The sequence below is a fragment of the Mobula birostris genome, chromosome 2 (assembly GCF_030028105.1).
Source record: "Mobula birostris isolate sMobBir1 chromosome 2, sMobBir1.hap1, whole genome shotgun sequence".
NCBI lineage: Eukaryota > Metazoa > Chordata > Chondrichthyes > Myliobatiformes > Myliobatidae > Mobula > Mobula birostris.
This window is the reverse complement of record NC_092371.1, coordinates 172,342,784-172,369,596: the sequence shown is the minus strand read 5'-3', so window position 1 is coordinate 172,369,596 and position 26,813 is coordinate 172,342,784. Positions and strand designations below refer to the sequence as shown.

The following is a 26,813-nucleotide window of genomic DNA, read 5'->3' as shown; positions in this document are numbered from 1 at the left end:
TGCACATCTGATAAATAAATTAATCTGAATCTGAATCTGAGTCTAAATTCAAGCTCAAACTCAAGTTCAAGTTTGGTTGTCATTCAACTGTGCGCATAAATGCAGGAACAAAAGAAACAGTATTTCTCCTGGGCCGAGCTGCAAAACAGTTACAAACAGCAAATTGAACAATATAATTACAATAGCAGAAAAACATACATTCACAAAACAATAATATAGTCCAAGTTCCTGAGTGACATGTCCTGTAGGTTGATGGCGCATGGGATGCTGTCCTGAGGTACTGGTTTGTCCACAACTGGAGTATCACATCCAATTCTGGTGATAACACTGAAACGACCCAGGGGATCATGAAAAGACCCACAGGAATGATTCCAGGTATGAGAAACTTTAGCTAAGTGTTTGATATTTCAAGCTGATGGTGTTCTTCTTGGAGCCGAGGTGGGTAAGAATGGAATGGATTGAGGTGTTCAAGGAAATGATCAGTCTGAATGGGGTAACTCGGGAGAAACCACCAGAATAATGATGGATTGTTTTTAGAAGAGATACTTTGAGCTTGAAACCAAGTTTGACTTCCAGTGGTGCAGCAAGAAGCATTAGGTACTCAGATGAGACTAGAATCAACAAGTGTACATACACCAGTGGGTTGTGCAGCCAAAGGAGATTTGACAGATGCCAGTAGAACAGCGATTTGTAAACAGGAGAATAATTTTATTTTATAATTATGGCATTGTTTACCTGAGAGACAACGTTGATCAGCGAGCAAGGAAATAGTGAAGAATGAGGTGTCATATTAGGCATGAGTTAGGATGTCATTCGCACTAACAAAAGATAAATACTTCAATTTCTTTTATGTACCCTGTCTCGAAAAAGGGATTGAAATAGCTGCAGAGGGGGCAAAGGTCTCCAGCTTTTAATGTAGCCTGTAGAAAGCAGAGTTGCTGACAAGCAAAGAACTTACCGGTTTAGTAACTGTTGGCAGTCAACTCTAGAAGTTTGAAACTTTTTAGAAGTTATTATTCAAACCATGGATAGGACCCATGAGATCTGAGCCAGAATGTGTGTCAAGTAGATGAACAGCAGGTTCAGCTCATCTAATTAACTTAAAAATGTTTTTGACAGATAGAAAACAGAACCAGTCAATGTTTAAGAGAAGTTTGGATAGGGACGTGGTAAGAGGGGTATGGAGGGCTATGGTCCAAGTGAGGGTTAATAGGACTAGGCAGAATAACAGCTCGGCAAGGATTAGATGGGCTGAAAGGCCTGTTCCTGTGTTGTAGTACTCTATGAATCTATGACTCTGTAACTCTATGATTCTATGATCCCAGTGGGATTTACAGCTGGTAGGAATACTCTCTGGATGTGAGCAAGACAATGAAGTTGTGAGCTAAAAACCAGAATGGTTCCCTTCACAATAGCTTGATGTCTCCATCTATCTGTCTTACAAGTTAGTTGTACATATAAATAGAAAGTCAGACCACACGACTGTTATCAGTCCAGCTGCCTGAAACTTCTGCTCAAGAGCTTACACGGTGCCGTGAATTCCAATAAGTGGATGTCCTTTTTCAAAAAATAACACATCTGCCTGGACCAGAGCACAGTAACTGTTTTGGTGTCCCAGAACATAAACAAACAGGAGAACGAGACCTTAGACATTTTGGAAACGCTGATGGTAAGAAAATAAAGCACATCTCCATTAGTCATGTTCTATTTGTAAGACCGTGTTGGGTGTAAGTGCAGCTGTTGCTAAATTAAAAAAGAACTTGCTTTGAGTAATGCTGTTATGTCCTCTTAAATATCATTCATCATTGCACAGTGCCCTTGAAGATCATTTGATTTTTGTTCTGTGTTTTTATGTGGACTTCTATCATTTTGAAAGGTAAAAATAACTCTACATAATTTAATACGCCCTTTAAATAATTTAATTAAATTAAGATAGGGAAATAGCTTTAATAGCTTCGTAGATTGTCTGCTGCCATTTTGACAGTGATAGTTTGATTGGGTTGGTTCCCTGTGCTCTGTATGAGTCTCCATCTGTGTAGATGAACTTTTTCTCTTTCAGGTAAGTGATTGAATGTTATAGAATTGATAGAATTAATCTGGTGTCCCATGGGCTTTGCATGTTAGAACATGAATGCTTCAGAACTTAGAAACTACAATAGAAGTAGATGATCTATTTTAGGAAGTCTGGTAGTCATGGAATTTTGCTAAACTGTTACTTAATTCTTTGAAACTGTGTGCCAGACGGGCCAAGAACTGCATAATTTGTTTTCTGTATTCTGCTCAAATGAAGGTTTTTGGAAGCTAGGGAGGTTAGGCTGATGCATCTGAATTTATCTAGCTGCAACAGTCTGCAAATGGAAGCTGAGACGTGCAATGCAGCATTTTAACTGCGACAGTAGCTGCCTTTTCTGCCTACCGCCCCACCCCCCACTCCCATCACCCCATCCCATGTTTGTTTGGGAGCTTGTCTGAAGAGGAAGTTTGGGATTTTCTCTGCCTGACTCTTCGGCATTTCCATTTATACACTCAGTGGCCACTTTATTAAGTACCTCTTGTACCTAACAAAATGACCCCTGAGGGAACGTTGTGGTGTTCTGCTGCTTCAAGGTTCGACAAGTTGTACGTTCAGAGATGCTTTTCTGCACACCACTGTTGTAATATGTGATCATTTGAGCTACTGTCGCCTTTCTGTCGACTTGAAAGAGTCTGGCCTTTCTCCTCTGACTTCTCTCATTAACAAGGCAATTTCGCCCACTGATAACTGCTCACTGGAATTTGGTTTCTAAGTAACTGTTTCGGTGTCCCAGAAAATAAACCAAATGGTGCAATTGGTTTTTTGCACCATTCTCTGTTAACTCTAGAGTGTCACATGATTGGCTGATTAGATATTTGCGCTAATGAGCAGGTGTACATGTGTCCCTAACAAAGTGGCCACTGACTGTACAAGTTAATGCTGGAAGCTGGTATATGAACAGAATGGGCGGTTCTGGGGACTCGGTAGCGAATGAGTCAATGGAAGCTGACATACTGACAATAAATAGGGCTGTCATTAATGGAACAGCATTAACCTAGGCAGTTCATAGGAAGTGCCTTGGGACATTGTCTTATATTTAATGTACAGTTTAACTCAAATCACCGCTGAGATTGTTTTTGTTCACTTTCTCGTATTATTTATTTACCTTTATTTAGAGATACAGAACAGACTCTTTTGGCCCAAAAAGTCACTGTCCAGCAACCCACCTATTTAACCCTAGCTTAATCGCAGGACAATTTACAATGACCAATTAACCTATTAACTGGTATATCTTTGGAATGTGGGACCAAACTGAGCACCTGGAGGAAACTCACGTGTTCACTGGGAGAATGTACAAACTTCTTATAGATAACGACGGAATCGAACTTCCAGCTCCAACATCCTGAGCTGTAATAGCATCTCACTAGCTATGGTGCCCTTCTGTTAGCTATTAAGTGGCCCCTTTCAAAATTCATGACCAATCATGGGTCTTAAAAGCAAACTAGGTTTTTGATATTTCCTCATGGAGTTTAACCTTTGTTTGTCATGGAGTCATACATCATGGAAACGGGCCTTTCCGGCTACTGACACTGTCCAGACCTTCAAATACACTCTTGCAGTAATCCCACACTGATCCCATCTCATTGTCCATACTTTCCTGCCAGAAGACAAATGCATTGCTCGCATTCATTTTGGAGCGGACTGGAAGAGAAGAGCAAGGATGTCATGCTGAGGTTTTTTTCGGCATTGGTCAGACCACACTTGGAGTATTGTTTAACAATTTTGGGCCCTTTATTTTAGAAAAGATGTGTTGGCATTGGAGAGAGTCCAGAGGAGGTTCACTAGAAAGACCCTGGGAATGGAAGGGTTAATGAATGAGGAGAGTTTGAAGACTCTGGGCCTGTACTCCCTGGAATTTAGAAGAATAAGCAGGGATATTATTGAAATCTTTCGAATGTTGAAAGGCCTAGATAGAGTGGACATGGAGAGGATGTTTCTTGTAGTGAGGGAGTTGAGGACCAGAGGGCACAGTCTCAGAATAGAAGGATTTCCCATTAAACAGTGATGTGAAGGAATTTCTTTAGTCAGAGGGTGGTGAATCTGTGAAATTCATTGCCACAAACAGCTGTGGAAGCCAAGTCATTGGGCATATACAAGTAGATGTTCATTGGTTCTTGATTAGTAAAGGCATTAACGTTTATGGGAAGAAGGCAGGTAATTGGGGTTGAGAAGGAAATTAAATCAGCCAGGTTCAAATGGTGGAGCAGGCTCAATGGACTAAATAACATAATTCTGCTCCTGCATATATCTTGTGATCTTATGGTTATATTCTACCCCTCAGCTATGTATTAAATATAATTTACAATGACTAATTAACTTGCCAATCTGCATGGACTCATAGAGTCAGAGAACACTACAGCAGACAAGCAGGCCCTCAGGCCCATCCAGTCGTGCTGAACTATTAATTTGCCTAGTCCCATCGACTTGCAGCTAGACCATAGTCCTTCATATCCCTCCCATCCATGTCCCTATCAAATTTCTCTTCAATGTCTTTGGGATGTGGGAGGAAACCAGAGTATCCCAGGGAACCCATGCAGTGAAACAGAAAGCAGGCAAAACCAGTCAGATGGCACTTGAGGTCAGGACTGAGTCGAAGTCACTATGAGATAACAGCTCTACCAGCTGGATCATGCAGATTGTTCAAAGATCAAAGTTCAAGGTAAATTTATTATTGAAGTACATATATGTCACCATGTACAACCCTGAGATTTACTTTCTTGTGGGCATTGAAGTAAATACAAAGAAACACAATAGAATCAATGAAAAGCTGCACTCAACAAAACAGACAACCAATGTACAAAAGACAGCAAACTGTGCAAATACAAAATGAAGAAAAAAATCAATAAATAGTGAGAACATGAGATGAAGAGTCCTTGAAAGTGAGTCCATGGGGGTGGGAAAAGTTCAGTTTTGGATTGAATGAAGTTGAGTGAAGTTATCTCCTCTTGAAGTTATCCCGTTCAAGAGCCTGATGGTTGAGGAGTAATAACTGTTCCTGAACCTGGTGCTGTGGGTCCTGAGGCTTCCGTATCTCCTTCCTGATGGCAGCAGTGGGAAGGGAGCATGGCCTGGATGGATGTTTGGTGTTTGCAATAGCAGGAATTGCCTCTGATGGAGGAGTGTGGGAAGCACTTCCTGAATTATTGAGTGTGGGTCCTTAGGCTCCTGCACCACCGCCCTGATGGTAACAATGAGAAGAGGATGTTTTCTGAATAGTAACGGTCCTTAATGATAGATGTCACCTTCTTGAGGTGCTGCCTTTTGAAGATGTGGTGGGCATCTTCACCATATCTTCAGTGGTGGGCAGGGTTGTGCCCGTGATGATGCTCGCTGTGTCTACGACCCTATGCAATCTCTTGTGACCCTGTGCTTTGGAGCCTTCATACCAGACTGTGATTAATCAGTCATAATGCTGTTCATCATACACCTACGGAAATTTGTAAGAGCCTTTGGTGGCATTCTAAATCTCCTCAAACTTAGCAGTTTAATGGGTTTTATCATGACCAGACGTTTCTGTTGATGGTCAGCTGTTACACTATGGAATGCTGACTGTTGAATCTGGATGGCGAGAGGGGAAATTTCCAGCTGAAGTTTGCTACCAGTCAAAGAGATCACAGCACCCTCCTGTAAAACGATGTGCAGCCAATATCTCTGGCTTCAGGGGAAAGTGAAAGATTTTAAGGAAGTCCTACTCAATCTGTTTCACGTTTCATTAAGATAGAAACTTGAATATTGGCACCACAGTACTCTAGTGGTTAGTGCGACCTTATTACAGCTCAGGGCATTGGAGATCAGAGCTCAATCACAGCATTCTACATAAGGAGTTTGTACATGGAATGTGTGGATTTTCTCCGAGTGCTTTGGTTTCCTCCCACAGTGCAAAGACTTAATCAGTTAATAAGTTAATTGGTCATTGTAAATTGACCCATTTTAGGCTAAGGTTAAATTGGGGGTTGCTGGGTGGCACAGCTTGACTGACCTATTCTGCAATGTATCCTGAAGTAAATAAATAAATGAAATAGTGTGGGGGTATCATGAGTTGTCAATTTCTGAAGGCAATTCAGAGAAGAGTGGTAAACACAAGAGATTTTATAGATGCTGGAAATCTTGAGCACCACACACACAATGCTGGGGGGATTCAGCAAGTCAGGCAGCATCTATGGACTATAAACCAAAGCCATAGGAACAGAATCAGGCCATTCGGCCCATCAAGTCTGCTCCTCCGAGGTTGATTTATTATCCCTCTCAACCCCATTCTCCTGCCTTCTCCCTGTAACCTTTGGCCCTGACTAATCAGGAACCTATCATCCTCCACATTAAATATTCTCAATGACATGGCCTCTACAGCTGTTTGTGGCAATGAATTTCACAGATTTACCACACTTTGGCTAAAGAAAGTCCCCCCCAGCTTTGCTCCAAATGGACATCCCTCTATTCTGTGGCTGTGCCCACTGGTCCTGGACTCATTCACAATAGGAAATATCTTCTTCACATCCCCACTATCTAGGGCTTTCAAAATTTGATAGGTTTCAATACTCAAGAAAAATAAACAGTTAACATTTCAGACAGAGGCGTTGCATCAGTACTGAAAAAGAAGGGGCACAAGCCAGAATAGGAAATTGAGGGGTGGGGAAGCTGGCAAATGATGGGAGAGTCCAGCTGAGTGTGTGGAGAAGGAGGGATGAACTGAGAAGCTGGGAAGGAATAGGTGGCTGAAGAAGAAGGAATCTGATAGGAGAGGAGAGTGGACCACAGGAGAAAGGGAAGGAGGAGGACAAAGGAGAAGAGAAGAGTCACGACAGATATCCAGTGGAAGTTGTCGCTTTAACAGAGTAGGCCATTTGGCCCATTTAATCTACTCCACCATTCTATCATGGCTGATCCATTTCCCTCACAGCCACAATCTCCTGCCTTCTCCCTGTAACCATTCACGCCCTGACTAATCAAGAATCTATCAATCTCTGCCTTAAATATATCCAATGACTTGGCCTACACACTGTCTGTGGCAATGCATTCACAAATCCACCACTCTCTGGATAAAAAATTCTTCCTCATCTCCTTTCTAAATGGACATTCTTCTATTCTAAGGCTGTGCCCTCTGGTCCTAAGCTCCCTTGCCATAGAAAATATCCTTCCCACATCCATTTTATTGAAATCTTTCGACATTTGATAGGTTTCAATGAGAAGTGCCCCCCCCCACCCATTTTTCTGAATTCCAGTGAACACAGGCCCAGAGCCATCAATCGGTCCACATAGGATAGCCCTATTACTCCTGAAATAATTCCCGTGAAACTCCTCTGAACGCACTCCAATGTCAGCACATCCTTTCTTAGATAAGGGACCCAAAACTGCTCACAATACCCCAAATGAGGACTTATCACTGCTTTATAAAGCCTGAACATTACATCCTTGCTTTTATATTCTAGACCTCTTGAAATGAATGCTAACATTGCATTTGCCTTCTGACTCAACCGGCAAATTAATCTTTAAGTCCTTTTGCACTTTGGATTTTTATTTTTCTCTCTTTATTTAGAAAATAGTCTATGCTTTTATTTCTTCTACTAAAGTGCATGGCCATACACTTTCCAACACTTTATTCCATCTGCCACTTCTTTGTCCATTCTCCTAATCTGTCTTTGTCTTTCTTCAGCATCTCTAATTCTTCAACACTACCTGCTCTTCCATCTATCTTCATATTGTCCGCACACTTGGCCACAAAGCCATCAATTCCATCATCCAAATCACTGACAGATAACATTATAACATTAAAAAATTGGTCCCAACATAGACTCCTGTGACCTCTTCCAGTCAACAATGGCTAGCTCTTCTCTTATGCCTTTGTAATTCCCTTTACTCCACTGTTATATTGACAAATCTGACTTTAGCTTATCCCTTTCAAATTGCAGTGTGAATTCGATCACCTTATGATCAATCACAACTTGAGGTTCTTTACCTTAAACTCTCTAATCAATTCCAGTTCATTGCACACCTAATCCAGATTAGTCAGTCTGGACTCAACTATGAGCTGCCGTAAAGAGCCATTTTATAGGCAGTCTATAAATTCTTTCTCTTGGGATCCAGTACTCACCTGGTTTTCCCAATCTATCTGCATATTGAAATCCCCCATGCCTATTGTAACATTGCTCTTTTGACATGCCTGTTGTGATTTGTGGCCCACATCTTTGCTACAGTTCAGAGGCCTGTATATAACTCTCATCAGGGTCTTTTTACTCTTGCAGTATCTTAGCTCTACACCTTCCAATCCTGTTACTTCATTTTTACCTCCAGAGCTACCCCACCCTTTCTACTTACCTGCCTTGTCCTTTCGATACAATGTGTATCCTTGAAAGTTAAGCTCCCAGTTATAATCTTTTGTCAGTCATGACTCAGTGATGCCATCAACTTCATACATGCCAATCTGTAACTGTGCCATTCAACTTAATCACCCTAAGTTCATTCACCTTATTCCATACAATGCAAACATTCAAACATAACATCTTTAGTCCTGTATTCATCACCCTTTTTGAGTTTGTCCCTATTTTACATTGTAATTTATCCTGTTGACTGCAATTTTGCCTCATCATCTGCCTCTCCTTGCTAGCAGTCTCAGTACACACTGTCTCTGTTTGTAAATCAAATGTCCCACCCACCGCGCTATCACTCTGGTCGCATCCCCCAGCCAAATCAGTTTAAACCCTCTGAAACAGCATGAGAAAACCTACCTGCAAGGATATTGGTCCATACACAAAATGCTGGAGGAACTCAGCAGGCCAGGCAGCATCTGTGGAAAAGAGTGCAGTCGACATTTTGGTCCCCTCGGGTTCAGGTGAAATCCATCCCTTTTGTACATGTCATACCTTCCCCAGAAGAGATCTTATTGATTCAGAAATCTGAACCCCTACCCTCTGCACCATTTTCTCAGCCATGTATCTATCTGTCAAATGCTTAGAAATATAGAAACATAGAAAATAGGTGCAGGAGTAGGTCACTTGGCCCTTCGAGCCTGCACCGCCATTCAGTATGATCATGGCTGATCATGCAACTCAGAACCCTGTACCTGCCTTCTCTCCATACCCCCTGATCCCTTAGCCACAAGGGCCATATCTAACTCCCTCTTAAATATAGCCAATGAACTGGCCTCAACTGTTTCCTGTGGCAGAGAATTCTACAGATTCACCACTCTCTGTGTGAAGAAGTTTTTCCTCATCTCGGTCCTAAAAGGCTTCCCCTTTATCCTTAAACTGTGACCCCTCGTTTTGGACTTCCCCAACATCCAGAACAATCTCCCTGCACCTAGCCTGTCCAAACCCTTTAGAATTTTATACGTTTCAATAAGATCCCCCCTCAATCTTCTAAATTCCAGCGAGTATAAGCCTAGTCGATCCAGTCTTTCATCATATGAAAGTCCTGCCATCCCAGGAATTAATCTGGTGAACCTTCTTTGTACTCCCTCTATGGCAAGAATGCCTTTCCTCAGATTAGGTGACCAAAACTGCACACAATACTCCAGGTGTGGTCTCACCAAGGCCTTGTACAACTGCAGTAGTACCTCCCTGCTCCTGTACTCGAATCCTCTTGCTATGAATGCCAGCATACCATTTGCCTTTTTCACTGCCTGCTGTACCTGCATGCCCACTTTCAATGACTGGTGTATAATGACACACAGGTCTCATTGCACCTCCCCTTTTCCTAATCGGCCACCATTCAGATAATAATCTATTTTCCTATTCTTGCCACCAAAGTGGATAACCTCACATTTATCCACATTAAATTGCATCTGCCATGAATTTGCCCACCTCACCTAACCTATCCAGGTCACCCTGCATCCCCTTAGCATCCTCCTCACAGCTAACACTGCCGCCCAGCTTCGTGTCATCTGCAAATTTGGAGATGCTGCACTTAATTCCCTCATCCAAGTCATTAATATATATTGTAAACAACTGGGGTCCCAGCACTGAGCCTTGCGGTACCCCACTAGTCACTGCCTGCCATTCTGAAAAGGTCCCGTTTATTCTCACTCTTTGCGTCCTGTCTGCAAACCAATTCTCTATCCACATCATACCCCAATACCGTTTGCTTTAAGTTTGCACACTAATCTCCTGTGTGGGACCTTGTCAAAAGCCTTTTGAAAATCCAAATATACCACATCCACTGGTTCTCCCCTATCCACTCTACTAGTTACATCCTCAAAAAATTCTATGAGATTCGTCATTACTTCTTACCCTCACTGGCAAGTGGCACAGACAGCAATCCAGAGACAACTACCCTGGAGGTCTTACTTATCAGCTTTCTACCTTGTCCCCTAAAATCTCTCCTCAGGAACTCCCCACCATTTCTGACCTATGTCATTGGTGCCAATGTGTACCAAGATTTCTCGCTGCTCATCCTTAAGAATGCTATGGACCTGATCCGAGATGTCCCTGACCCTGGCACCTGGGAAGCAACACTCCAGCTGGGTGTCTCTTTCACATCCACAGTATCTCGTCTCTATTCCTCTGACTGTGGGCTGTGGAATCTCCTTCACTTCTGCAGTCCTCTTCACCTCTCTTCTCTTCTGAGCCACAGTTCCAAATTCAGCACCAGAGACCTGGTCACTGCACCTCTGGTAGGTCATCCCTCTCTACAGTATCTAAGTATCCAAAGTGGTGTACTTATTATTGAGGGGAATGGCCACAGGGTACTCTATACTGGCTGGTCTTTCCCCTTCCTTCCCCTAGCAGTCACCCAGTTACTTGACTTCCGCAACCTTGGAGTGGCTACCTCCTTATCATTAGCTCCTAACTATTATTTCCTCATTTCCCCATATGAGCGGAAGTTCATTGAGCTGCAGTTCCAGTTCCTGAACATGTTTTCTGAAGAGCTGCAGCCTGATGCACCTGGTGCAGATGTGGTTACCCGGGAGGTTGTAGGTCTCCCAGAATTCCAACACCTTGCATAAAGAACATAACATTGCTCATTGAGTCATTCTCTCTGCTCTAACTATGCCTTAGCAGATGAGGAATGAAGAATAAAGAAGAAGAAGAAGAAACTTATTAGATACTTACCCCATGCAAGGCTTATTGAGAAAGTAAGGAGGAATGGGATCCAAGGGGACCTTGCTTTGTGGACCAGAACTGCCTTGCCCACAGAAGGCAAAGAGTGGTTGTAGATGGGTCATATTCTGCATGGAGGTTGGTGACCAGCGATGTGCCTCAGGGATCTTTTCTGAGACCCTTACTCTTTTGTGATTTTTATAAATGACATGGATGAGGAAGTGGAGGGATGGGTTAGTAAATTTGCTGATGACACAAAGGTTGGGTAGGTTGGGGTTGTAGTGGATACTGTGGAGGGCTGTCAGAGTTTACAGCAGGACATTGATAGGATGCAAAACTGGGCGGAGAAGTGGCAGATGGAGTTCAACCCAGATTAGTGTGAGCTGGTTCATTTTGGTAAGTCAAATATCATGGCAGAATATAGTATTGATGGTAAGAATCTTGGAAGTGTGAAGGATCAGAGGGATCTTGGACACTCAAAGCTGCTGTACAGGTTGACTCTGTGGTTAAGAAAGCATACAGTGCATTGGCCTTCATCAATCTTGGGATTGAGTTTAGGAGCCAAGAGGTAATGTTGCAGCTATATAGGACCCTGGTCAGACCCCACTTGGAGTACTGTCCTCAGATCTGGTCACCTCACTACAGGAAGGCTGTGAAAACTATAGAAAAGGTGCATAGGAGATTTACAAGGATGTTGCCTGGATTGAGGAGCATGCCTTATGAGAATAGGTTGAGTGAACTCGGCCTTTTCTCCTTGGAGCAATGGAGGATAAGAGGTGACCTGATAGAGGTGTATAAGATGATGAGAGGCATTGCTCATGTGGATAGTCAGAGGCTTTTTCCCAGGGCTGAAATGGCTAGCATGAGAGGGTACAGTTTTAAGGTGCTTAGAAGAAGATACAGTGGAGACATCAGGGGTAATTTTTTTATGCAGAGAGTGGTGAGTGCATGGAATGGGCTGCCAGTGATGGTGGTGGAGAAGGATACAACAAGGTCTTTTAAGAGAGTCCTGGACAGGTACATGGAGCTTAGAAAAATAGAGGACTATGGGTAACCCTAGGTAATTTCTAAGGTAAGGACATGTTCAGCGCAGCTTTGTGGGCCGAAGGGCCTGTATTGTGATTTAGGTTTTCTAAGTTTCTATGTTTTTACCTCACCCAAGCCTGATGACTCAACATTAAGACCTTTCCACTCTAACACTGGCCCACTCACACAATGGCCACTCTGAGAATGGTCAGTCTGCTTGCCCCTGCCTTATTTTTATTCGCCCTTACTGATTGGCCATAATTTAAATTCCGAAAACTGCTGTGAAGCGCTGCTTTTTTAATCTTCAGTTGTGGACACGTGTGAAGCTGTCTCTTCCTTTCACTCTCCTGTCGAATGTATGGCCACAGTTCAAGCTCCTGGGTGGCGGGGATCCTATATGGTTGATGCCACCTTTTTGTGGCATCGCTTTTTGAAAGTATCGTTGATGGTGGGGAGGCTATGCCCATGATGGAGCAGGCTGAGTTTTTAACCCTCTGCAGCTTCTTCTGATCCTGGAATATCTCCAAGATTCCAAGGAATAATGTACCCCGGCCTTATAACCCAGCCCTCGAATCCTGGCAACATCCTCATAAAATTATCTCGGCACTCTTTCCAGTGTTTTGGGATCTTTTCCATAGCAAAGTGACTAAACTGAACACAGTATTCCAAATGCAGCCTCACCGGCATCTTTTGCATCTACAGTGCAGCCTCCCCGTTTCTGTCTTCACTGTCCTGACTGGAAAAATGTATCTGTGTGATGTGCTTGCCCAGGGACATGATAGTGTCTGGCAGAAATATCACAGGTCCTGCTGCCGAGCTGGGCAGTTGAGATTCTGAGCCTCATCCTTGGTAAACTTCCACCTGGATGTTGCTGGGTCTTGAGGGACTGAATTATAGGGAAAGTTTGAATGGATTAGGATTTTATTCCCTGTAGTTTAGGGGAAAGAGGGGAGATTTGACAGAGGTATACAAAACCATGAGGGGTATAGATAGGACAAATGCAAGCCAGCTTTTTCCCCTGAGGTTGGGTGAGACTACAACTGGAGACCATGGGTTAAGGGTGAAAGGTGAAATGTTTAAGGGGAACATGAGGAGGAACTTCTTCACTCAGAGGGTGCTGACAGGCTGCCAGCAGAAGTGATGGATTCGGGGTCGATTTCTAAATTTAAGATTCCAGCATCCATCATCAAAGACCACCACAATCCAGACATGTTCTCTTCTTCTTTCTGCCATCAGGAATGAGATACAAGGCCCTACACTACCAGGGTCAGGAACAGTTATTATTATTCTTCAACCACCAGGCTGATGAACCAGAATGGATAACTTCACTCACCTCAATGCTGAACTGCATCCACGACCTATGAACTCATTTGCAAGGACTCTACGAATCATGTCTCAATATCATTCATTGATTTATTTATTTAATATTTGTTTTTCCTTTTGTCTTTGCACAATTTGTCATCTTTTGCACATCGGTTGTATTTTTTGTCCATATTTGTGTAGATTTTTCATTGATTTTATTGTGTTTTTTTGTATCAACTGTGAAAGCCCACAAGGAAATTAACCACAGGGTGGTATATGGTGACATATATGTTCTTTGATAATGAATTCACTTTGAACTCTGAAATTGGATATGTTTGGATAAGAACAGGGATGGGAGATGTATAGAGGACTATGGTCAAGGTGCAGCTCAATGGGACTAGGCAGATAATAGTTCTGTATGGACTAGATGGGCTGAGGGGCCTGTTTTCTGTGCTGTAGTGCTCCATGACTCTATAGCTCTTCTGTGAAACATGATACCTGGCAGCCTTAGTGAAATTCAATGCAGTTAAACCTCCCACAGGGTAATATCAACTGGTGAGTGGTAATTACAAACATAGTGACTCCATTGAACATTGTTTGTTTGTCACTTTACAGAATCCTTTACTTAAAGAGAAGAAAGGCCAGTGTTCTGTGATGAAGTCGATGGTAAGTGTTAATACAATGAATGTAATTTGGGTGGTTAATAAGGATGGCACAGACACGTAGTGGTTAGCATGAAACTATTAGAGCACCAGCAGCCTGGGTTCAGTTCTCACTGCTGCCTGTAAGGAGATTGCATGTTTTCCCCATAAATGCATGGGTTTCCTCAGGGTGCTCTGCTTTCTTCCCTGCTTCCAAAGATGTACGGGTTAGTAGGTTAATTGGTCACGTGTATAATTTGGCGCTGCAGGCTTGTTAGACCGGAGGGGCCTGTTACTGTGCTGTCCCTCTAAATAAAAACTAATTGAAATAATTCTACGTCAACTGACATTCTCTTTTTAAAAGTAGACTACTACTTGGAAACTTGGGTTTTGGTAATGTTGAACAGAGTTTTCTGTCACTGATATGGACAGTTCAGCTGTTCCATAAATACTATTAATGTTGCTTTGTCAGCTTATCATGTTCCAGATGGATTATATTAGAAAGTGGCTGCAAATAAATTCATCTTTGCAAGAGATTTCTACAACATGGCCATTTTATTAAATATGTACCCCCTGTACCACTCAATGTATGTTTGTGGTCTTCTGCTATCCAAGAGTTTTTTAAATGCCCCTAATGTATCTGCCTCTACCACCACCCTGGCAAGGCATTCCACACACACACCATTCTGTTTAAAAAAAAAACTCCCTCTGACATCCCCCTTATACTTTCCTCCAATCACCTTAAAATTATCAAGGTTCAAACTGCTGTGCATTCAGAGATGCCCTTCTACACACCACTGTTGTAACACGTGGTTATTTGAGTTACTGTCACCTTCCCGTCAGTTCGAACCAGTCTGGCCATTCTCCTCTGACCTCTCTCACTAACAAGGCGTTTTAGCTCACAGAACCGCTGCTCACTGGATGTTTGTTTAATTTTTTTGCTGTAACCTCTAGACTCTTGTCCGCAAAAATCCCAGAGGATCAGCAGTTTCTGAGATACTCAAACCACTCCACTTGGCACCAACAATCATTCATTCCACAGTCAAAGTCACTTAGATCACATTTCTTCCCCATTTGGATGTCTGGTCTGAACAGCAACTGAACCTCTTGACCATGTCTGCATGCTTTTATGTATTAAGTTGCTTCCACATGATTGGTGGATTAGGTATTTGCATTAACAAGCGGGTGTACAGGTGTATCTAATTCAGTAACCACTGAATGTCGATTACTGCATCTCACCATAATGCTGCTAAATTAAGGTGTAATTCATCCTTTTTAGACCATTTTACCCGGCTTTTTCGCTAAACCTCTTCAAATGATAGTTGATGAAATAAAACAGATTTTGGAGCATTTCCTCTTTGCCTTTTTTAAGAGCTTCTCTAAGTTTTTGAATGTTGTAGTCTTGATTATTACAAACATCAGTTGAGTGTGTACCCTAAGTCTGAGTAAACACAGGAAAGAAACTTCAGCAAACATCAAAGTATCCAAAATCGAGTTTATTGTCACATGCACAAGTACGGACACAGGTAATGGCTCTGGGCCTGTACTCACTGGACTCCAGAAGAATGAGGGAGGATCTCATTGAAACTTATCACATATTGAAAGATAGAGTGGACATGGAGAGGATGTTTCCTATCGCAGGGGAGTCTAGGACCTGAGGGCACAGCCTCAGATACAAAGACATCCCTTTAGAACAGAGATGAGGAGGAATATCTTTAGCCAGCGGATGGTAAATCTGTGGAATTCATTGCCACAGTTATCTGTGGAAGCCAAGTCATTGGGTATATTTAAAATGGAGGTTGATAGGTTCTTGATTAGTCAGGGTGTCAAAGGTTACGAGAAGAAGGCATGAGAATCGGGTTTAGAGGGATAATAAATCAGCCATGATTCAATGGCAAAGCAGACTTGAATGGCCTAATTCTGCTCCTATGTTTTATGGTCTTATTATATTATTGTATCACCTGTGCACCATAGCTCCATGACCGAACATGGTACAGAGTGTTACCTGTGTCTGTACTTGTACATTTGACAATAAAATACAAAGTGATAAGAAGCATAGTCGAATGGATAGCCAGTGACTTTTTCCCAGGGTGGAAGTGGCTAATATGAAGGAGCATAATTTCAAGGTGATTGGAGGAAAGTATAAGGGGATGTCAGAGGTAGTATATTTTTAACATGGAGTGGTGTGTGTGTGTGGAATGCCTTGCCAGGGGTAGTGGTAGAGGCAGATACATTAGAGGCATTTAAAAAACTCTTGGATAGACACAGGAATGATAGAACAATGGAGGGTATGTATAGGAGGGAAGGGTTAGATGGTTCTCAGAGTGGGTTAAAAGGTTAGTGCCACGTCATGGGCCAAAGGGCCTGTACTGTGCTGTACTCTTCTATGTTCTATGTATGAATATGGTTCTAGAGTGGAAGTATTGAAGAGTGAACAGTTTCTTCTTCATCTTGTGGAAGTCAAAGTTGAATGGTGTATTGTCGCAAGTACATGTTTGCACAAGGCCAATGAAAAGCTTAATTTTTATTTATTCTGTATTTATTTATTTAGAGATACACTGTGGAACAGGCCCTTCTGGTCCTCCCAGAAGCCCACTGATTAACCCAGGTGTAATTGCAGGACCATTTACAATGACCTACTGGGCCAGTACATCTTTGGACTGGGAGGAAACTGGAGCTCTCAGACATACAGGAAGGAATGTAGCATCTTGCTGATAGGCGATGCCGTCTCCTCAAGCTTTAATAGCATTGTGCTAACTGCAATGCCACTCTGGCACCCCACATCACAGCAGGCACAAAGCAGCAGATAAGCAGCTTTCACAAGAAAGCCATAAATATAAATTATGCATTTTTTTTTCAGAATACAACATGTTGATTCGGATCTTGATCTTGCTGCCATTTCACCTTTTGGAAACTTTCTTAATTTTCACCTTTCTGACCAAGCATTTGCATGCCACTTCCTTCCTGACTATTTAATTGCTAAAGATGAACTTCTGATCTCTCAATCTATCTTGTTGTGGTCCTTGCACCTTACTGTTTACCTGCACTGCACTTTCTCTGTAACAGGTTCACTGTATGCTGCATTCTGCTATTTGTCCCACTCCCTTGTACTTGTGCTTGGAAAGATCTACAGTGCAAAACTGAGTTTTTCACCATAATTAATCAATTTGCCAACTGCCTTCTCCTCTTTATACTGGCCATCTCCCTTCCCCACCTTCAGTCCTGGTGCAGGGTTTCGACCAGAAATGTTGACAATTCCTTCCCCGTAACAGATGCTGCTGGTCACACGGAGTTCCTCCAGCAGATTTTATTTATTCATTTAGAGATACAGCAGGGCAACAGACACTTCCTTCCCAAAGAGTCTAGATACTATCAAGAAATTCATCTTCTTTGAGGAATTTGCACGAAAATAGAGAAATGTAATAGAATTGATAAAATCTACATAAACAAAGCAGCTCAGCAATGTAACTCAGTAGGTCGGGCAGCATTTGTGGAGGGGAATGAACAGTTGGTGGTTCGGGACAAGACCGAAGTAAGTGCACTAAAGGGTTTCTACCCAAAACCTCCCCTCCTTAGATGCTGCCTCACTTGCTAAGAAGCTCCAGCATTTTGTGTGTGTTATTTATGTAAGTTAACTTCTTGTTAGAAACCATAGAAACCATGGAAAAACTACAGCACAGAAACAGGCCTTTTGGCCCTTCTTGGCTGTGCCGAACCATTTTCTGTCTAGTCCCACTGACCTGCACACGGACCATATCCCTCCATACACCTCCCATCCATGTATCTGTCCAATTTATTCTTAAATGTTAAAAAAGAACCCGCATTTACCACCTCGTCTGGCAGCTCATTCCACACTCCCACCACTCTGTGTGTGAAGAAGCCCCCCCCAATGTTCCCTTTAAACTTTTCCCCCTTCACCCTTAACCCATGTCCTCTGGTTTTTTTCTCCCCTTGTCTCAGTGGAAAAAGCCTGCTCGCATTCACTCTATCTATACCCATCATAATTTTATATACCTCTATCAAATCTCCCCTCATTCTTCTACACTCCAGGGAATAAAGTCCTAACCTATTCAACCTTTCTCTGTAGCTGAGTTTCTCAAGTCCCGGCAACATCCTTGTAAACCTTCTCTGCACTCTTTCAACCTTATTAATATCCTTCCTGTAATTTGGTGACCAAAACTGAACACAATACTCCAGATTCGGCCTCACCAATGCCTTATACAACCTCACCATAACATTCCAGATCTTATACTCAACACTTTGATTAATAAAGGCCAATGTACCAAAAGCTCTCTTTATGACCCTATCTACCTGTGACGCCACTTTTAGGGAATTTTGTATCTGTATTCCCAAATCCCTCTGTTCTACTGCACTGCTCGGTGCCTTACCATTTACCCTGTATGTTCTACCCTGGTTTGTCCTTCCAAAGTGCAATACCTCATACTTGTCTGTATTAAACTCCATCTGCCATTTTTCAGCCCATTTTTCCAGCTGGTTCAAATCCCTCTGAAAGCTTTGAAAACCTTCCTCACTGTCCACTACACCTCCAATCTATCATCAGCAAATTTGCTGATCCAATTTACCACATTATCATCCAGATCATTGATATAGATGACAAATAACAATGGACCCAGCACTGATCCCTATGGCACATCACTAGTCACAGGCCTCCACTCTGAGAAGCAATCCTCTACTACTACTCTTTGGCTTCTTCCATTGAGCCAATGTCTAATCCAATTTACCACCTCTCCACGTATACCTAGCGACTGAATTTTCCTAACTAACCTCCCATGTGGGACCTTGTCAAAGTCCATGTGGACAACATCCACTGCCTTCCCTTCATCCACTTTCCTGGTAACCTCCTCGAAAAACTCCAATAGATTGGTCAAACATGACCTACCACGCACAAAGCCATGTTGGCTCTCCCTAATAAGTCCCTGTCTATCCAAATGCTTGTAGATTCTGTATCTTAGTGCTTCCTCCAATAATTTATCCACTACCAACGTCAAACTTACCGGCCTATAATTTCCCGGATTACTTTTCGATCCTTTTTTAAACAACGGAACAACATGAGCCATTCTCTAATCCTTCGGCACCTCACCTGTAGTCACCAACATTTTAAATATATCTGCCAGGGCCCCTGCAATTTCAACACTAGTCTCCGTCAAGGTCCGAGGGAATACCCTGTCAGGTCCTGTGGATTTATCCACTTTAATTTGCCTCAAGATAGCAAGCACCTCCTCCTTTTCAATCTGTACAGTTTCCATGATCTCACTACTTGTTTCCCTTAATTCCATAGACTTCATGCCAGTTTCCTTAGTACATACAGACGCAAAACACTCATTTAAGATCTCCCCCATTTCTTTTGGTTCTGCACCAGGCGACCACTCTGATCTTCAAGAGGGCCAATTTTATCCTTTACAATCTTTTTGCTCTTAATATGCCTGTAAAAGCTCTTTGGATTATCCTTCACTTTGACTGCCAAGGCAACCTCATGTCTTCTTTTAGCCCTCCTGATTTCTTTCTTAAGTATTTTCTTGCACTTTTTATACTCCTCAAGCACCTTATTTACTCCCTGTTTCCTATACATGTCATACAACTCTCTCTTCTTTATCAGAGTTGCAATATCCCTTGAGAACCAAGATTCCTTATTCCTGTTCAGTTTGCCTTTAACCCTGGATTTAATCCTGTTCTGGATCTTGTGTCTGTGTCAAGGTTTACATTCACATTTTTCTCTGCAGCTTTTCCTTCAAGTTGGGATTTCATTCTTTACCCACCTACACCTGCTCGAGAACACACCCTCAGTTAACCTGTACCTCTTTCAACCTTCAACCATCATTCAGCTTATACTGAGCCCCCCTCACATTACCATGATATTCTTTTGATCACTTCATGTCTCAAGTTCAAGTTGAAGTTTAATAGTCATTCAACCATACACATGTATACAGCCAAATGAAACATGGTTCCTCAAGAGCCAAGGTGCAAAATCCTTGTCTCCTGTCTCACTCCTTTTCTCTGCAACTGAAAGGTTGACCTAGCTCTTCTTTCTCTTGTGTGATGAACTGTCATCAATCTGAAAGGTTGACCTGGAACAACAAACAATTTGGCGTAGCATCTGGTGTAACACTTCAGAGCACTAGCAAACCGGGTTCTGTTCCCACCTGGTTTGTACATTCTCCCCGTGACCACGTGGGTTCCCTTCAGGAGCTCCGGTCTTCTCCTTCATTCCAAGCAGGTATGGGTTAGGGTCAATAAGCTTGAGCATGCTGTGACTGTAGTGGAAGCATTGCGACACTTACTGCCCCCAACACATCCTCGGACTGTGTTTGGACATTGCCGTAATTGACGTATTTCACTGTACGTTTTGATGTACATGTGACAAATAAAGCTAACCTTTAATTGGGACTGGAAAAGCTCCCACATTCCAAAGTAAGTACAGATTAGAGTCGTGGGCTGTGGGCAGGCTATATTGATACTGGAAGCATGGTGACTCTGTGGACTGCCCAGCACAGTCCACACTGATTTGATATGATGCAGTGACGCATTTCACTGTAAGTTTCGATACTTCAGTGTACATGTGACAAACAAAGTGAATTTTTAATCTTAATTTTTTAGAAGACAGAATAAGAAGGTGGAGGGAGGGGGAGAAATACAAGCTGGCAGGTGATAGGTGAGATCTGGTGAGGAGGTGCAAGTCTCAATATTGTTTAAATCCTGCCATGGGCTGCTTTATTATTGAGCTATGAGGAAGAAAGTTGAAAATTATGTGAATTATGTTTGTCATGTTTGTGACGTACTGTGTTCCAGTTGTAACAAGGTAATTTTCATGGCATGTATACTCTGTGACTGCGTGCCAAAGGCAACTTGAACTAAGAAGAGAGCGAATTATACATAGAACATAGAATAGTATAGCACAGTACAGACCCTTCAGCCCACAATGTTTTGCCGACCCTCAAACCCTGCCTCCCATATAAGCCCCCAACTTAAATTCCTCCATATACCTGTCCAGTAGTCTCTTAAACTTCACTAGTGTATCTGCCTCCACCACTGACTCAGGCAGTGCATTCCACACACCAACCACTCTCTGAGTAAAAAAACCTTCTTCTAATATCCCCCTTGAATTTCCTTCCCCTTACTTTAAAGCCATGTCCTCTTGTATTGAGCAGTGGTGCCCTGGGGAAGAAGCGCTGGCTATCCACTCTATCCATTCCTCTTATTATCTTGTACACCTCTGACATGTCTCCTTTCATCCTCCTTCTCTCCAAAGGGTAAAGCCCTAAATCTCTGATCATAATGTATACTCTCTAAACCAGGCAGCATTCTGGTAAATCTCCTCTGTATCCTTTCCAGTGCTTCCACATCCTTCCCATAGTGAGGCAACCAGAACTGGACACAGTACTCCAAGTGTGGCCTAACCAGAGTTTTATAGAGCTGCGTCATTACATCGCGACTCTTAAACTCTATCCCTCGACTTATAAAAGCTAACACCCCATAAGCTTTCTTAACTACCCTATCCACCTATGAGGCAACTTTCAGGGATCTGTGGACATGTACCCCCAGATCCCTCTGCTCCTCCACACTACCAAGTATCCTGCCATTTACTTTGTACTCTGCCTTGAAGTTTGTCCTTCCAAAGTGTACCACCTCACACTTCTCCGGGTTGAACTCCATCTGCCACTTCTCAGCCCACTTCTGTATCCTATCAATGTCTCTCTGCAATCTTTGACAATCCTCTACACTATCTACAATACCACCAACCTTTGTGTCATCTGCAAACTTGCCAATCCACCCTTCTACCCCTACATCCAGGTCGTTAATAAAAATCACGAAAAGTAGAGGTCCCAGAACAGATCCTTGTGGGACACCACTAGTCACAATCCTCCAATCTGAATGTACTCCCTCCACTACAACCCTCTGCCTTCTGTAGGCAAGCCAATTCTGAATCCACCTGGCCAAACTTCCCTGGATCCCATGCCTTCTAACTTTCTGAATAAGCCTACCGTGTGGAACCTTGTCAAATGCCTTACTAAAATCCATATAGATCACATCCACTGCACTACCCTCATCTATATGCCTGGTCACCTCCTCAAAGAACTCTATCAGGTTTGTTAGACACGATCTGCCCTTCACAAAGCCATGCTGACTGTCCCTGATCAGACCATGATACTCTAAATGCCCAGAGATCCTATATCTAAGAATCTTGTCCAACAGCTTTCCCACCACAGACGTAAGGCTCACTGGTCTATAATTACCCGGACTATCACTACTATCTTTTTTGAACAAGGGGAAAACATTTGCCTCCCTTCAGCCCTCTGGTACCATTCCCGTGGACAACAAGGACATAAAGATCCTAGCCAGAGGCTCAGCAATCTCTTCCCTTGCCTCGTGGAGCAGCCTGGGGAATATTCCGTCAGGCCCCGGGGACTTATCCGTCCTAATGTATTTTAACAACTCCAACACCTCCTCTCCCTTAATATCAACATGCTCCAGAACATCAACCTCACTCATATTGTCCTCACCATCATCAAGTTCCCTCTCATTGGTGAATACCGAAGAGAAGTATTTATTGAGGACCTCGCTCACTTCCACAGCCTCCAGGCACATCTTCCCACCTTTATCTCTAATTGGTCCTACCTTCACTCCTGTCATCCTTTTTATCTTCACATAATTGAAGAATGCCTTGGGGTTTTCCTTTACCCTCCTCGCCAAGGCCTTGTCATGCCCCCTTCTTGCTCTTCTCAGCCCCTTCTTAAGCTCCTTGCTTCCCTATATCCCTCAATAGACCCATCTGATCCTTGCTTCCTAAACCTCATGTATGCTGCCTTCTTCCACCTGACTAGATTTTCCACCTCACTTGTCACCCATGGTTCCTTCACCCTACCATTCTTTATCTTCCTCACCGGGACAAATTTATCCCTAACATCCTGCTAGAGATCTCTAAACATCGACCACATGTCCATAGTACACTTCCCTGCAAAAATATCATCCCAATTCACACCCGCAAGTTCTAGCCTTATAGCCTCATAATTTGCCCTGCCCCAATTAAAAATTTTCCTGTCCTCTCTGATTCTATTCTTTTCCATGATAATGCTAAAGGCCAGGGAGCAGTGGTCACTGTCTCCCAGATGCTCAGCCACTGAGAGATCTGTGATCTATTAATGATAAGATGGCTAGGTATTGCCCTAACTATCTCTGGTTATGATTACAGTGAGGTGTGGCCGTATCTGTCTCAGAACTCAGTATGAAGGTGTGTGTTATTTTCTAGCTGTGATAGCTTTTTGGTAGTTCTTTGGCCATGAGAACACTTTGAGCCAACATGATTAAAAACACCACCTACCCCAGACAGTCTGTTTTCGCTCCCCCCTCACATCAGACAGAAGATACAAAAGCCTGAAAGCACATACAACCAGAATTGATGATAGCTTCTACCCCACTGTTATAAGACTGCCGAGCAGTTCCATAGTACAATATGATGGACTCCTGACCTCACAGTCTACCTTGTCATGGCCTTGCACCTTATTTGTCTGCTCGAATATTCCATTCTCTGTGACAGGAACACTTTATTCTGCATTCTGTTGTTGCTTTTCATCTGTACTGATGTGATGAAATGATCTGTATGGATGGTATGCAGAGCAATCTTTATCACTGTACCTCAGTACGTGACAAAAGAAAGCAATTTACAAATGTATATATTGTTATTGCTTTTCCTTGTACTACCACAACATACTGAGGTGATGAAATAGGTGACATACAAAACAAGTTTTCCAATGTACCTCAGCACATCTTGCGATAATAAACTATTTACTAATTTATACCGTACATTGTTAGTTTTCCCTTCTACTACCCCATGTATCAAACGTGATGAAATGATCAGTATGCATGGCATGCAAAACAAAGATTTTCATTGTATCTCGATACACATGACAATAATAAACCCACTTAACAATTTAGATATCCCAGTGTCATTTAAGTTGCTACAGAAATGTGAATTATTTGTTCCTTAAGAATCTGAAATATTTCAACCAACACAGAGACTAAATGAACGACAGTCTCTGCAATGTTAGTTCTTCACTCTTGCTGTTAATATTGAAGTTATCACCCTCTCCAATATGTGCCTTCGGCTTGCAGGATACATTACTGCTTCCTTCCTCTTCATTGTTCTTGCTCTTCTTTCAAAAGTAACCAAGGCTCTGTCACTTACCAGATATATATGATGTTAGACTAATCTAACATTTATTGGATAGTGTGACAGACTGATGGGAGTAGATCCAATCCCTTCATTCTCGGACAGCAGAAGGTTGGTGGTGTTGTGAACGGAGGTTTTCAAAGGTTACAGCAGAACACTGATAGCATAAAAAGCTGGGTTGAGAAGTGGCCTATAGCATTCAATCTGGAAACGTGCAAAGGGATTCACTTTGGAAAGTCGAACTCAAAGGCAGAATGCAGAGTTAATGACAGGATAATTAAGGATATGGGGGAGCAGTGGGATTTTGGGTTCCAAGTCCATAGACCACTCAAAGTTGCTGCACAAGTTGATAGGGTGGTTAAGAAGGTGGTTAGTGTGTTGGGCTTCACTAGTTCAAGAGCAGTGACATAATGTTGCAGCTCTAGATAGGCTGTACTGTGCTGTAATATTCTATGTTTTATGTATAAGATTATAGGAGATGTAGACCAAGTTGCCATCTCCTACCCAGAGCAGCAATGGCCAGTATCTGAGGACCTCCCTTTAAGGTGAGTGGAGGAAGATTTAGGAGAGACTGTAGAAGTAAGGGTTTTACACAGAGAGTCGTAGGTGCCTGGATGCATTGTCAGAGGTCATATAAAACCATAAGATCATAAAATACAGAAACAGAATTAGGCCATTTGGCCTATCAAGTCTGCTCCTCCATTTCAACATGGTTGATCCATATTTCCTCTCAGCCTCAACCTCCTGTCTTCACCCTCCCTCACCACCCTCATATCCCTTCATGTCCCGACCAATCAAGAATCTATCAACCCCTGCCTTAAATACATAAAGGCTTGGCCTCCACAGCTGCCTGTTGCAATAAATTCACCAGATTCTGGCTAAAGAAATTATTCCTCATCATTGCTCTAAAAGGACGCCCCTCTATTCTGAGGCTGTGTCCTTTGGTCTTAGACAATCCCGCTATAGGAAACATCCTTTCCACATTCACTCTATCAAGGCCTTTCACCATTCGATAGGTTTTAATCAGGTCACCCCTCATTCTTCTGAATTCCAGTGAATACAGGCACAGAGCCATCAAATGCTCTTCAAATAACAAGCTGTTTAATCCTGGAATCATTTTCGTGATCCTCCTTTGAAATCTCTCCAGTTTCTTTGTAAGATAAGGGGCACAAAACTGCTCACAGTACGCCAAGTGAGGCCTGTGATGGTAGAGAGTTGCACATAAGGGACATTTAACACTCTTAGATTGGAGCGTGGGTGATAGAAAAATGGAGGGCTACGAGGGAGGGAAAGGTTAGATTGATCATGGAGCTTTTTAAAGGTTAGCACAGAATACTGTGCAGTACTGCTCTATGTTTATTATCTTATTATCTGAATGGTAGACGATTAGGAAAAGGGGAGGTGCAACGAGACCTGGGTGTCATTATACACCAGTCATTGAAAGTGGGCATGCAGGTACAGCAGGCGGTGAAAAAGGCGAATGGTATGCTGGCATTTATAGCGAGAGGATTCAAGTACAGGAGCAGGGAGGTACTACTGCAGTTGTACAAGGCCTTGGTGAGACCACACCTGGAGTATTGTGTGCAGTTTTGGTCCCCTAATCTGAGGAAAGACATCCTTGCCATAGAGGGAGTACAAAGAAGGTTCACCAGATTGATTCCTGGGATGGCAGGACTTTCATATGAAGAAAGACTGGATGAACTGGGCTTGTACTCGTTGGAATTTAGAAGATTGAGGGGGGATCTGATTGAAACGTATAAGATCCTAAAGGGATTGGACAGGCTAGATGCAGGAAGATTGTTCTGGATGTTGGGGAAGTCCAGAACGAGGGGCCACAGTTTGAGGATAGAGGGGAAGCCTTTTAGGACCGAGATTAGGAAAAACTTCTTCACACAGAGAGTGGTGAATCTGTGGAATTCTCTGCCACAGGAAACAGTTGAGGCCAGTTCATTGGCTATATTTAAGAGGGAGTTAGATATGGCCCTTGTGGCTATGGGGGTCAGGGGGTATGGAGGGAAGGCTGGGGCGGGGTTCTGAGTTGGATGATCAGCCATGATCATAATAAATGGCGGTGCAGGCTCGAAGGGCTGAATGGCCTACTCCTGTACCTATTTTCTATGTTTCTATGTTTTAAGATAAGGAAACCAGAGGACAGACTGGGGCATTCAGTGAGGGATCATTACAGTCATGACCTCCCCATTCAATTTTCTGAACTTTACCATCATTCCACGATCTTCACAGTTGTGTTTGTTGTCATCTGCACAAGTCTGGTGAGGTTAGCACAAGGAAAAACTTGCTTACAGCAGCACCACAGGCACAGGGTACATAAAGTATATCAGACAGTGAAAAAAGGGCTGCAAAGCTAGACATTAATGCAAAAAAAAAAACAATTCAAGCCAAGTCTATGGAAGTTCAAGAGATTATCTGTAGTGCCTTGTTACAAAGGCAGGGTTAGGCTTGTGCAGGTTGATTCAAGGAAGTAGCTGTTCCTGAACCTGGTGGGGTGGGACTTCAGGTTTCTGACCTCCTCCCTGACGGTGAGAAGATGGAAG

At 42.8% G+C, this 26,813-nt stretch overlaps 1 protein-coding gene across 7 annotated transcripts in view; it reads left to right on the top strand.

The window, feature by feature from the left end:
- The window catches only part of mlip (muscular LMNA-interacting protein), a 179,277-nt gene that overhangs the window by 58,254 nt on the left and 94,210 nt on the right, over positions 1 to 26,813 (top strand). For 2 of the 7 annotated variants that reach the window (XM_072251097.1, XM_072251094.1), the window contains exons 1-2: positions 1,505 to 1,669; positions 14,050 to 14,100. In XM_072251097.1, the coding sequence (XP_072107198.1) occupies positions 1,667 to 1,669; positions 14,050 to 14,100 (54 nt within the window). In that variant the 5' untranslated portion in view covers positions 1,505 to 1,666. Of the gene's footprint in view, positions 1 to 1,504; positions 1,670 to 1,802; positions 1,877 to 1,983; positions 2,060 to 14,049; positions 14,101 to 26,813 lie in introns of those variants that run through there. The other 5 variants (XM_072251098.1, XM_072251095.1, XM_072251099.1 and 2 more) reach the window with 3 other exon arrangements.